Genomic DNA, 14639 nt, shown 5'->3' with positions numbered 1-14639 from the left:
ACATGCTGAATTCGAACCTAGTTTTCAGCTAGCAAGCGAATGCACAGCAAAATGCTATTTCACTACCTAAGGAGAAAATTGGTTTAAAACCGAATATTTAAGACTGAAACCGATGTTTAGGAAGTTATGTTAACACTCGGAATACCAAGGGGGTTAAAAAAATGGGAACGCTTACTTTGACCGATCATATCTCAGCTGCTGTCTAATCGAATCTGTCTTCACCACTGGAAAGGTATGTCTTTGGTTAACACATCGCACCGAAAAAAAATAGAATAATAGGGTTGTCTACCGTAAGTTATAGTGAAATGAGTAAAACAAAGTCAGAGAAGAAAAAATGGAACGCTACTTTGACTGGCCATATCTTAGCTGTTTGTTCAACGATTTCAATTTTTTCTTCAGCATTTCATAGGAGTATCTTTCACAAAACCGGTTATCAGAAAATAATCAAAAACAAATCAAATCAATTTGTATATCCGAAGTAATTGTAAAAATAGTAATTGAAAGTCAGTACAGACAAAAAGAGCTTTTCAGTTCAAACAATCGTATCTCAGCCGTTTGTCAACCTACTTCAGTTTTTCTTGCACCTATGATATTCCTAGAGCTAGATTTTTAATGCACGCAATAGATAGTAGATTTTCAAAAGTTGCTATACTTTTTTGTAGTTTTAGGCGGTTTGATTTTCACAATGCACGTGCCACACGTTTGGTTAAAATTTTTTGCGTCTTGTTTAGTGTTACGGTTTGAAATGTAACACGTTTACTGAATAATTCTGCGTATTACATATGGATATTTTTATATCTAAATGTTCATACAAACGTGGAGAAACGCAATGTTATATGTAAGTTACAAAATAATAGTGCGTAAGGAAAAATTCAGTAGATACGAAGAAGTTCAGAATTTTTTAAATATTCGTCATATAACTTTAAATTGAAAGCGATGACCTATAGTTTTTTATACACTAATCGATTGTAATTGATGGCAGCTACAATTTCTGAAAGAACACATTCCTATATTTTCTCCAAAAATAGACAAAAGTACGTAGAACTACAGAAATGTCATTTCATTGGCAAATAACTTGGAATTCAAAGAGATGACTTACACACCAAAAAAATCTGAATTTTATCGTTGACGTAATTGCAAACATGACACAATTCAACAAACCGTAATTTACGAAATGACGGAACGTTACCGTATTCCGTTTAATTTTACATGAAACATATACTTTACATGCGCAATGACATAAAATTACACTTCCTACCATTCAGAACAAACGCTGTATGACGAGTAAAATTACATGATTTACGAAATTAAACGTCATGTAAAATTAAAATCACACGTAAAACTAAGTCATTTTTGATGCTCGTATATGTCAGGGTCAGGAGACGTAAATTTACACTATATTTTCTAGGTGTGTATGCTTCTTTATACACCAATCGATTGAAATTGGATTTTGGTTACAATTTCTGAACGATCAATTTTTATATTTTCTCAAAAACAGATAAAAATACGTAAAAGCACAGAAAAAATAAATTTGGTTGGTTCGAAGTCATTTATTCAAAGCGTTGGCCTATACCTTTTTATGGACCAATCGATTGTAATTGATTTCAGCAAACAATTTCTGAAAGAACAAATTCTAATATTTTCTCAGAAAACAGACTATATAAAATTTCTGTAGTTCTGAGTATTTTTGTCTATTTTAGTGAGAAAATATAAAAATTGTAATTTTTGTTATTGTAGTCGGAATTAATTACAATCGATTGGCACACGTTAAGGTATAGGTCATCGCTTGGAATTCGACGATATTTACCAACTGAATTAAATTTCTGTAGTGCTACGCATTTTTGTTTATTCTTTTTAAGAAAATATAAGAACTTTAAGAAATTGTAACCGAAATCAATTATAATCGAATGGTACATAAAAAGGTTTAGCTCATCCCTTTGAATTCCACGATATTTGCCAACTAAATGAATTTTCTGTACTTTTACGTATTTTTGTTTATTTTTTGAGAAAATATAAAAACTAATCTTTCAGAAATTGTAGCCGAAATTCAATAACAATCGATTGGTATATAAAGAAGTGTAAGTCATTGCTTTGAATTTCAACTTATTTGCCAATGAAATGAAATTTCTGTAGTTCTACGTACTTTTGTCTATTTTTTGAGAAAATATAAGTGTAGTTTTTTTCAAAAATTGTAGCTACCATCAATTAGAATCGATTGGTGTACAAAAAACTATAGGTTATCTGAACTTCTTCGTATTCACTGAACTACACACCATTAGTTAGCAACTTACATATAATATTGAGTTTCTCCACGTTTTTTTTGATATAATAGTATCCATATGTGATATGAAGAAATATTACATTTTAAACTGTAAAAATAAACAAGGCGGACGAAATTTTAACCAACCTTTTGCCGCGTGCATTGTGAAAACCATACCGCCTAAAACCTCAAAAAACAGCATTTTTTGACAATCTATCTATTGCATACATTACAAATCTAAAAGGTCTAAGAATTGGTGTAAGAAAAATTGAAAAAGCTTGACAAACGGCTGAGATACGATTATTTGAACTAAAAAGCTCATTTTGTCTGTACTGTCTTTCAATTACTGTTTTTACAATCACTTTGGATATACAAATTCGTTTTCCATTACTTTGATCGCCGTTTTTGTAAAAGATATACCTATCCAATGGTGAAGAGATGTGGCCAGTCAAAGTAGCGTTCCCATTTTTCTTCTCTGACTTTGTTTTACTCATTTCACTATAACGTACGGTAGACAACCCTATTATTCTATTTTTTCAGTGAAATGTGTTAACAAAAGGCATACATACATAGTGGTGAAGATTGATTTAAAATCGATTTGGTAACAGCTGAGATATGACCGGTCAAAGTAACCGTTCCCATTTTTTGGACCCCCTTGGTAGTTCGCGTAACTTTTTACCCCTTGGTATTCCGAGTGTTAAAGGGGTTTTAGCCGACTAAGTTGAGTTTCGTCGGTGAACAATTTTCGTCACCATATTAATTTTGATAGCATTGCAAAACCAAATCTAGGTGGGTTTTGCGGAAAATTTGTTTGCCCATAATATTGACAGTGTTGTTTTTTTAGTTTAGTTTAGTATTTTTCTGTTACAGGTTTTGTCGCGATATTTAAGGATAATTACTGTCGTGCGGGGCTACTTTGGATATGTTTGCACACTTTAGTTTTTCAATATTCACTAACAGACGCGCTTTTATGAGTTTTATTATATCTTTGCCATTTGTAGTGCCTTGTCTTTTAACCATGTTGCATATGCCTTTTGTCATTTTTGTTAACACTGTTTACCAAAACAAACAAAACGTTTCAAGGGTCGATTAAAGTGATTGGAGACTGGTAAGATAAGACTGCTAAACAAAACAGGAAATCTTAATTGTACCGAGACCACATACTGTTTTTGGAAAGAAGAAGGAAAACATTTTTTGGAACCCCTTGGTAGTCCGCGTAACTTTTTACCCCCTTGGTATTCCGAGTGCTAAAGGGGTTTTAGGGGTCATTCACAAATAACGTCTTATAGCTTTGGGAGTATTACGAATAGAGATTTTTACCTGAAGTAAAGATGTTCGCATAATTAGCTCAACATTTCTGAAGACTTTACCTTGTTTTTAATATTTTCAAAAAATGTTGCAATAGCTCACTTATAAGAGGATTAACCACTGCAACTATATCAGCAAAACGAAGGTCTTCGATCATCATGAAACATCTTAGATGAAATTATTGTCGTTCACTTTACTGTTTTCGCATGAATTACCGCAGATTTTGGGCAAAAAAAAAACAATTGTGAAACGGTTGACCAAAAATATGTTCCATAAGCCAAACATTGAGGAATGCAACTTAAATAGTATTTTTCGAATGTATAACACATGTATAGCACGACAGGAATTTTTTTTATTCGATTATCCGGATGATTCGATTATCCGAAGTATACAGATCGAAAAACTGGAAGTGGCAGGGTCATTAGAAACAGGCTTAACATCCTACAGGCTTTTGTGTTCTGTTGGCAGGGATCGAGCTTAGGCAGTATAACTACGAATCACTCAAGTCTACCAACATGCATCCTGGTAAAGACAGACTTATCCCTCTTTACCATGAGAAACCAAGCAATTGTTACAATTCTGGCAAAAGTGGAATGTAGCCGAAGAAATTCTTTATCCAGTGCTATCATTATCTCACTATTTGATATTTTGCCACTTAGTCCAGTCTAACCTAACACTGACCATATAAGACTCGGCCATCCGGGCCTCGGGAAAATTTTCTATGTGTGAGAGAATTCTACACATTTCTTTTATAAGAAATGTAAAAAAAAACACTAAAAAACTGGACTGGCATTTTGTGTTGTGTTTAACGAATAGATTCATTTTCTACAATTTCTGAAAGAACACATTCCTATATTTTCTCCAAAAATAGACAAAAGTACGTAGAACTACAGAAATGTCATTTCATTGGCAAATAACTTGGAATTCAAAGAGATGACTTATGCTTCTTTATACACCAATCGATTGAAATTGGATTTTGGTTACAATTTCTGAACGATCAATTTTCATATTTTCTCAAAAACATAAAAAAAGATAAAAATACATAAAAGCACAGAAATTCAATTTGGTTGGTTCGAAGTCATTTATTCAAAGCGTTGGCCTATACCTTTTTATGGACCAATCGATTGTAATTGATTTCAGCAAACAATTTCTGAAAGAACAAATTCTAATATTTTCTCAGAAAACAGACTATATAAAATTTCTGTAGCTCTGCGTATTTTTGTCTATTTTAGTGAGAAAATATAAAAATTGTAATTTTTGTTATTGTAGTCGGAATCAATTACAATCGATTGGCACACGTTAAAGTATAGGTCATCGCTTGGAATTCGACGATATTTACCAACTGAATTAAATTTCTGTAGTGCTACGCATTTTTGTTTATTTTTTTAAGAAAATATAAGAACTTGTTCTTTAAGATTTTGTGGCATTTTGTGTTATGTTTAACGAATAGATTCATTTTGATACGCATAGAATCGGTGATGAAATGAAATGGTTAATTTATATGGATGTGGGCATCGTTATTGTGAACTATATTTATTAATTAGCTGTTATCTTAAAGAACCAAACATTTTTATTAATATTCAATAAACAATAAATGATCTCTGTTTTTAGGGAACAGCCAATCTTTTCCTGCAACGCACACGTATTTCATATTGATCCTAAAACTAAAAGAACATGGATAACGGCTAGCTCGAAAGCTATTTCTGTTAGTTTTTTTTACGATTCATCTAGAAATCTTTATCGCATTATTAGCGTAGAAGGAAGTAAGGTAAGTGAAAAACGATAATTTAAAATGCTATAAGTTTTAACTGGAACTGTTATATATTCTTGACGCTTATTATGATATTTTTCTGTTCCCTTTGAAGACAAAGAATGAGTTACAGTATGTGTAAAAGGTTTATTTACATCCGACTCATAATCAGTATTTGTTCAATATGTTTGATCAAATCGTTCAAGGGTTCAAGTTGTTAGTTGTAATTCAATGTAATCATTACATTTTTTGCATTTTTCCTTTTTGTGGAATTCGGTACTGTTGGAAATGGAAGTAGGCAATGAGAAGACGCATATATTCACCATAATGTACCTAGTTACGTTTTAGAGTACATACAAAAGTTTCTGTCATTATATTCATTGTACATGGATATTGAGAGTTGAGTAGTCATTCTTTCAGTGTTAATTAACTACCCAATCTAATTTTCCACCCGATTTCCTCAATCTATTTCGTAAAAATTCTATCTGAAAAGTTATGCACGAATTCAAAAAGTGTGTTTCAATTATACCGACGGAGAATTAATCTCGCACAAATAATAAAAATTAAATTAAAAATTTGGACTAGCCTATTTTAAACTCAATGAAGTAATATGGTTTATCAGCTTCTATGTTTGTGAAGCAGATAATGAGCTTGATGATTTAGAATTGAATGCATCATTATGGCTCAAAGGAAAAAATTCTACTTAGGAAAAAAAAGTTCCATCAGAGCAATCTGATTTCATGAGCAACTGACAACTGGAAAGGGGTAATTTCGTTGAACAAGAACCTCATAGAAACTTTGACAGTTGATAAATGTGCCAGTCGTCCAACGAAATCGAGTTCTTCGGGGTCGACCGATTAATTAGCCGACTAAGTTGAGTTTCGTCGGTGAACAATTTTCGTCACTATATTAATTTTGATAGCATTGCAAAACCAAATCTAGGTGGGTGCTGCGGAAAATTTTTTTTGCTCATAATATTGACATTTGAAGGTTTTGCCTTTCTCATATAGAAAGGTTATGCAATCACTCTGAAAAACGTCAACCTAATCCCGACCCGGAGGGCCGAGTGTCATATCCCATTCGATTCAGTTCGTCGAGATCGGAAAAAGTCTGTATGTGTGTGTATGTATGTGTGTGTGTATGTGTGTGTATGTATGTGCGTATGTGTCAAATAATGTCACTCATTTTTCTCAGAGATGGCTGGACCGATTTGCCCAAACTTAGTCTCAAATGAAAGATGCAACCTTCCCATCGGCTGCTATTGAATTTTGGATCGATCGGAATTCTGGTTCCGGAATTACGGGTTTCAGAGTGCGGCCACACAGAAATTTCTCATATAAACTATAAGAAAAATTAAAAATAGAATTTTTATTTTTGACGCTAAATGTGTTCAAGGTGCATGAAACGTCGAGATTTGATGCAAACTCGAAAAAAGATTTGACGACGATTCACTTTTTTGGATTTTGGCACATTTTTGCCTTTCTCATATAGAAAGGTTATGCAATCACTCTGAAAAACGTCAACCTAATCCCGGCATTTCGACTCGCATTTTAACAGGGGCGCAGTTGATGGTTTACGGAGAGGGGTTACACCCCCCCCCCCTCTACTGTTCACTCCCCTCCTTTAAACATCTCCTTAAATCACCCCTCAGACCACCACCCCATCCAGCCCTCATACCCCTACCTTTCAATCCCATCATCTTTAAACCACCACTATATCACAAAGCATACCAATTTAAGCTGGGGAGTCGTTCGTTCATGGGACTTTCGCCCTCCTCACATACCCACCCCCGCATGACAAAATGAGTTAGCAAGCAGATAACATTGATCTAATGCTGATTAGGCTAATGGAGTATGATATTTTTTTGTTTCAAGTGTTTCACCGTCGACAAGTAGCTCATCAAGTTCGGGGCTGGCATGCCATTGTGTATAAGTGCAAAGTGTACTAAGAATGTAATGGACATTTCCATAATTATGTTGAATATAAAAAGCCTCCATGCCATAGTTTAGAGAAATGAGAAAGGCACAATTGCACCGCTAGGTGGATTAAAACAGGTTTTTTTTTTAGTTTAGTTTTGTATTTTTCTGTTGCAGGTTTTGTCGCGATATCTAAGGATAATTACTGTCGTGCGGGGCTACTTTGGATATGTTAGCACACTTTAGTTTTTCAATATTCACTAACAGAGGCGCTTTTGTGTGTTTTATTATACCTTTGACATTTGTAAGAGCCATGTCTTTTAACCATGTTGCATATGCCTTTTGTCATTTTTCTTAACACTGTTTACCAAAACAAACAAAACGTTTCAAAGGTCGATAAAAGTGATTGGAGGCTCGTAAGATAAGACTGCTAAACAAAACAGAAAATCTTAAGTGTACCGAGACCACATACTGTTTTTCGGAAAGAAGAAGAAAAAGATGCAAAATGGCGTTTTCCGTTTGTTTCTAGTACGTCAGGATCGGTTTTTATGGGCTTGTGAAGATTTTTGTGTCATTAAAAAGTTGTTTTATTATCATTATCAACAACTTTGCCGAAGATACCAAACCTCTAAATAATGTTTTGAGTTTATTCTCCGTAATTATGTCCAAGAGAATTAATTACCAAAAGTTTTTTCCAAGGGATGCTCTGTATTATGTTGTATAATTTCTTTGAAGACATTGAACCTTCAAAGTTGGTTATTGCGAAATAATGTTATCTTGGCCGTGAAAAAACTGGTTTCAAACCTTTAATTCTTTATTCCAGAAGTCTTGACATAAAAAGTGCATAACTTGAGAACGTGGCCTTGTGTACTGATTACGCCATCAATTTAGCACTCAAATATACGTCATAAATAGCCCCTTATTTCACTTTTTTTATTTTGCGAAATTTTCAATCTAACCGTATGGTTATTTTTATAATTGTTAATACAAAAATCTTCAAATGCTCTTAAAAACCTATTCTGGCATACTAGAAATAAACTGATATTGCCATTTTTCATCATTTTCCTTTTTTCTCTCTACGAAAAACAATATGCAGTCTCAACCCACTCAAGTTTCTGCCTTTCTCATATAAAGATGCAATCACTGTAAAAATCGACTATTTAACCGAGGCCCGGAGGGCCGAGTGTCATACACCATTCGATTCAGTTCGTCGAAATCGGCAAATGTTTGTGTGTGTATGTGTGTGTGTGTCATTTAAACTCAATTTTCTCAGAGATGGCTGAACCGATTTTCGCAAACTTAGTTTCATCTGAAAGGTATAACGCTCTAATAAGATGCTATTGAATTTTTAGTTGATCCGACTCCCGGTTCCGGAGTTACGGGTGGAAGAGTGCGGTCACACCGCAAATTCCCATATAAACTGGTACCACCATGATGTTCAAATGATGTAAAACATATTAAAATTGATGTAACATTACTCTAGTTTGCGGGTCTGGATCACCAATGATCAATTAAAGCAGCTTTGACCACATTGGCCACCTATGACGGTTCATGACGCCCCCGGGGAACCCGCCAAGTTCCTAAGCAAATATCACACCCATTCCCCAACTAATTCTCTACCGATTTTTACAAACTTGATTTCAAATGAAAGATACAGTACTACCACTGTCTGCTGCTAAATTTCATTCGGTCCTGACTCTTGCTTCCGGAGTTACAGGGGTATTAGTAAGGATACACTGGAATTTCCCATATAAATCGGTACAATCGTAATACCTCAGAGGCTAAAAACTATTGAAATGGTCACCAAATTACTTCTAATCGCAGATCTAGATCACTGATTGCCAATCAAACATTCTTTGAATATATTGTCCACTATCAATGATTCCAGAAGTCCGGAATTCCGGGCATATTCCACAATTAAAGTCACATCGGTTCTTCGGTGATGACTGAACCGATTTTCTCAAATGGAAGGCAAAATATGCAGTTGAGTATTGCGTCGCCGCCCCTCCCCCGCCTTGCCCTTACACCTCCCTCCTTCATCACTCCCCTCCCCTTGGACCACCTTCACACCCGCATTTCCTTCATCCACCCCGTATACCGAAATAAGATGAAGGATTCCCCATTCCCTCCACTTTCAAACCCATTCCACCAACATTTCAAAATATAATCACATGAAGAAAACATTGAACTCATGCTGATTAAGCTACTTAAATATTATTCGTTTGCCTTTCTCATACAGAAAGGTTATGCAATTGCTCCAAAAACCGACTTTTTAACCGAGGCCCGGAGGGCCGAGTCTCATATAACATTCGACTCAGTTCGCCGAGATCGCAAAATATCTGTGTGTATGTATGTGTATATGTATGTGTGTATGTATGTGTGTATGTATGTTTTTTTAAGAGAGCAGTAAATTTTTTAGGAAAACCCTGAGTGAGGAAAAATGTACAATGTGTGTGTATGTATGTATGTATGTGTGTGTATGTATGTATGTATGTATGTATGTATGTGTGTGTATGTGCGGATTTGTTAACAAAATGTACACATCGGTTTCTCGGAGATGGCTGAACCGATTTTTACAAACTAAGATTCAAATGAAAGGTATAATATTCCCATAGGTTGCTATTGAATTTCATTTTCAAACTACATCTTGTTCCGGATAACGAGTTGAAGAGTATGGTTACAAAACAAAATTTCTTGATTTGTCCACATCGGTTTCTCGGAATTTTCTGAACCGATTTTGACAAACTTGATTTTAAATGAAAGGCCCATCAGCTGCTGTTGAATTTTGTGTGGATCCGAGTTCTGGTTCCTGAATTACAGGGTCATACATACGATCACGCAGCAAATCCCGATTCTAACGAATTCTGTGATGAATGTAAAAAGGTGAAATTTTTTCCAAAATGTAAACACGACTGTTGAATTTGTAGATCTAGGTCACCAACAGTCATTCAAAGTCTCTTTGGCCATACTGGCCACCATCGACGCATCCGGAAGCATCCAAATTCAGAATAACGGTTATATTGGTTTCTCGGAAATTTGATTTGGATTTGATCAACTTAGTCTCAAATGAAAGGTGTTGCGTCCCCACAAACTGATATTAAATTCCATCTCCATCCGACTTCCGGCTCCGGAGTTACGGGTTGTGGAGTGCGATCACATAGAAAACTCCGATTCAAAACGATACCGCGATAAATGCTAAAAGGTGCTCTTATATATACTTACCAAGTGTAATAAGAATGAAAGACATTTCCATAATGTTATATAGTACGAAATTGAAGAATTGAAATTGAAATTGAGAAAGGCACAATTGCACCTCTAGGTGGATTAAAACAGGTTTTTTAATTATTTTTCGGTTGTTTTGTGCGCCGCGATAACTTTGATCGTTGTTTGATTCTACCATCATTGCAATCCTGCCTGGCAAACAACTTCAATGTCTAAGTGGAAAGTTAGATCGCATCGCTTCTGCTCACCCAGAACGCCTCCCACTACAGACTGCTGCTGAGCACAACAGTTTAGACGCCGTCACCGAAGATTATCTGCACAGTAGTCGACTGGAATTTCACCCTCCTGACCCGGTCGTGCTCTCTAACGGTTTTAACCAACTAAATGAAGATGCACTTTGTTCGTCGCTGCCATCACCGGGACGCCCGTTATACAGTACTACGAAAGCCCCCGAGCGCTCCGACGCAGTCGCGCTACCAGCCAGCGACCCGCTTAGTCGTCCCGGCCCTGCGTTTGGAGGTCGTGAGGGGGTCTTCCGAACTCCCTTCTCAGGCGAGTATTTTGCTTTATATGACAGTTCGCTTTCTGAAAACCACTCGGTTTCTAGCGTGCCATCGGGTACAACACGCTCGTGCAATTTGCCGTTACTTGAACGAAGCATAATTTCCTTGCCATCGCCAAGACCACATCTACAAACTCACGCTGCGCTGCCATCACCTGGACGCCCGTTTTACAGTACTACGGAAGCCCCCGAGCGCTCCGACGCAGTCTCGCTACCAACCAGCGACCCGCTTAGCCATCCCGGTCCTGCGGTCGGAGGTCGTGAGGGGGTCTTCCGAACTCCCTTCTCAGGCGAGTATTTAGCTTTACATGACAGTTCGCTTTCTGAAAACATCTTGCTTCATAGCATGCCGTTCCGTACAACACCTGATTTCCTGTCCGTCTACTACCAGAACGTTCGTGGAATGAGAACAAAAACGCAGGCTTTCTTGCTTGCGCTCACTTCCTGCGACTATGACATTGTCGTTCTCACCGAAACCTGGTAACGTGATGATATATTAAACACCGAGCTAACGACGAACTACGCAATCTACCGATGCGATCGCAACTCTTCTACCAGTCATCTACGTCGCGGAGGTGGTGTTCTCATAGCGATAAAGAAACATCTAACTGGGACTATACTAAAAATACCTGGATGTGAATGTTTGGAGCAAGTTGTCGTACGCGTTTCACTGCCATGTCGATCCTTATATATTTGTTGCATTTATCTAAGGCCGAACAGTGATCTTGACTTGTACAACGTTCACTCTTCTGCAGTCCAAAGCATCCTGGACAAATGTAATAGGTGCGACAATGTACTTGTTGTAGGTGATTATAATCTTCCTAATCTTCGGTGGATTTTTGATGACGATTATAAGTGCTACCTTCCTGAAAATGCAACCACGGAACAAGAGACGGCCATTACAGAAACTTTGGTCGCTGGTGGCTTGTATCAAATCTGCTCTGTTAGCAACGTGAATGGACGGATCCTCGATTTAGCTTTCGTTAATGACACGGACGTGTTCGAACTAATAGAGCCTCCCACATCTATACTGAAGGCTGACTCTCACCATAAACCTTTCGTTTTAAGATTTGATATGCGTTCTGATGACGGTGAATCTTTTGATACAATTAACGACGACTTCAATTTTGACTTTACTTGATGCAACTTCGATGAAGTCTCAATGGCCATTGGTGCACTCAATTGGCGTGAGATGCTGGTTGGAAATGACTTAAATCAGGCAGTTGTGGCGTTCTATGATGCCCTATATGAGATTCTTCGCCGTAATGTTCCCAAAAAACGTGTCAGCAGAAAATCAGAATATAAATTTCCATGGTGGAACGCTGAGCTTGGTCGCCTACGCAACGTGCTCCGGAAACAACGAAAGCGATATTTACATCATAGGACCGACGACAACAAAACTATTCTTCGTCAAACTGAACTGCAATATGAAACAGCCCGGAACAGTGCATTCGGTGAATATCTGAATAAAGTTCAGCGCAGCCTTCGAAATAATCCTTCGACATTCTGGACATTTATAAACAGCAGAAAACGTTCCGTGGGTGTACCAGAAAATGTCTATCTTTGAGACCAAAATTCGCAGTGTTTATAAAGCATTGTGCCCGAGCACTTTCTGCGCAAATAAGTATTATTTTTCAGCGTTCAATCTCGGAAAATATTTTCCCAGCAGCATGGAAAGAAGCTGCTATACTTCCTATTCATAAGGCTGGAGATAGGCACAATGTTGAAAACTACAGAGGAATCTCGCTGCTGAACTGCCTAGCTAAAGTTCTGGAAAAGTTTGTGTACAATGCGATGTACGCTGCTTCTTCCAAGATAATCGACGAACGACAACACGGATTTATGAAAAAACGCTCCGCTACTTCGACCTTGATGACGTACACGAGCTTTCTAGTTCCAGCTGTAGAGAAGCGTCAACAAGTGGACGCTATATATTTTGATTTCGCAAAAGCATTCGACAAGGTGCCCCACAACATTGCTGTTTTGAAGCTGGAGCGACTAGGCTTTCCTGAGTGGGTTACCAGATGGCTGCATTCTTACCTCTCACAACGATCTGCCTTCGTTAGAATTAGCACTACATGCTCAAGCGCATTCGTAACGCCAACCGGTGTGCCTCAAGCAAGTCACCTAGGGCCACTGATCTTTCTCTTATTCATCAACGACCTCTGCACCCGCATCAACTCTGAAAAACTGCTCTATGCTGATGATCTGAAAATCTTTCGTTCAGTTGCTTCAGCAGTCGACTCTGCTGTGCTCCAAGACGATATAGCCAATATAGAGGAATGGTGTTTGCTGAACGGTATGCCGATCAACATTGATAAATGTAAGATGATAAGTTTCGGACGCTCGGCAAATATAAGGCGTTGCGAATATACTCTTCAAGCCTGTGTCATCGAGCAGGTGGATTCTATCCGTGACCTGGGAGTGTTATTCGACAGAAAACTTCGTTTCACCGACCACATCACTGCAACAACGGCGAATGCTTTTGCAACATTGGGTTTTCAAAAACGGAACGCTATCGATTTTGTGGATTTCTACGCACTGAAATCTTTATACTGCGTACTGGTCCGGAGCACTTTGGAGTATGCTGTACAAGTATTGGCGCCATACAACGCCGTTCAAAGCAGCCGGCTGGAGCGCGTTCAGAGAAGTTTTGTACGATTTGCTCTCAGAAAATTGGAACGACCCCATCTGTTTTCCGCCCTATAATAATAAATGCATGTTGCTAGATTTGCTAACGCTGGAGTCTCGCCGCACGTTTTTGCAAAGAATGTTCATTTTCGATATGTTGTCGAACAATATTGACTGTCCCGACATTCTCTCAAGGATTCATTTATTTGTACCCCCTCGTGATATGAGGAACCGTCCGCTTCTGTGGATTCCCAGGCACCGCACAGCATATGGCCAGAACAATCCGCTAGACAGATGTTGTAGCAGATTCAACGAAACTGTTTTAGTTTATGACTTCCATACCACTAAATCTAATTATAAGTTAGCAATTAGAAATTTTTAACATTGACACTAGCAATAGCATTAAGTGTAATCTGTACGATATATATCGAAGATGTAATAAATAAATAATAAATAAATAATACATACACGAGAAACTTTCTTCCATAGATTATAGCCCGCATTAATTGCAATCGATTAATGTATAAATATGTGTATGTCATCGCTTTGAATTCAAAATTATAGACAGAATAAAGGTTTGCCACGCTTGCTTGTCCATTTTACATTAATTATCCTTAGATAACGCGACAACAAGCATGTTGGTCCATGCTGAGTCGCCGCTGTTTACGCCTTCAATCCACTGTTCGAAATCCGTACGCGGTGACGTTCGGCGTGGAATAATTTAGTTACCTATGGCGTAGTATTTTTTTAAATAAGCGGGCTAAAAGCTTCAAATTCTAATATTATGGGCCAAACATTTTTTTCCGCGAAACCCACCTGGATTTGGTTTTGCGATGCTAAATACTACCAAAAAAAATCTTCCATGGAAAATGCGACATCACTTAATTTGGGTGGCTCACAGAAATTTTGACTCAACTACCACCTAAACGATCGATTTAACTGCCTCATAGAAAATTTGACAGTTCATAAATTTCCCAGTCGACCGACGAA

At 37.4% G+C, this 14639-nt stretch overlaps 1 protein-coding gene across 6 annotated transcripts in view; it reads left to right on the top strand.

Moving 5' to 3' along the window:
* The window catches only part of LOC131682817 (homer protein homolog 2), a 345497-nt gene that overhangs the window by 124506 nt on the left and 206352 nt on the right, over positions 1-14639 (top strand). For 5 of the 6 annotated variants that reach the window (XR_009304162.1, XR_009304161.1, XM_058964578.1 and 2 more), the window contains exon 2: positions 5180-5336. The exons of the other annotated variant lie outside the window; for it this stretch is intronic. Coding sequence is in view for 3 of the 5 variants with exons in the window: in XM_058964578.1 (XP_058820561.1) it covers positions 5180-5336 (157 nt within the window). In the remaining 2 variants the exon portion in view is untranslated. The remainder of the gene's footprint in view (positions 1-5179; positions 5337-14639) is intronic. 6 annotated transcript variants of the gene reach the window in all.

Source organism: Topomyia yanbarensis, chromosome 2 (genome assembly GCF_030247195.1).
Source record: "Topomyia yanbarensis strain Yona2022 chromosome 2, ASM3024719v1, whole genome shotgun sequence".
Lineage (NCBI taxonomy): Eukaryota > Metazoa > Arthropoda > Insecta > Diptera > Culicidae > Topomyia > Topomyia yanbarensis.
The sequence above is the reverse complement of the archived record's forward strand: the minus strand, read 5'-3'. Positions and strand labels throughout refer to the sequence as shown.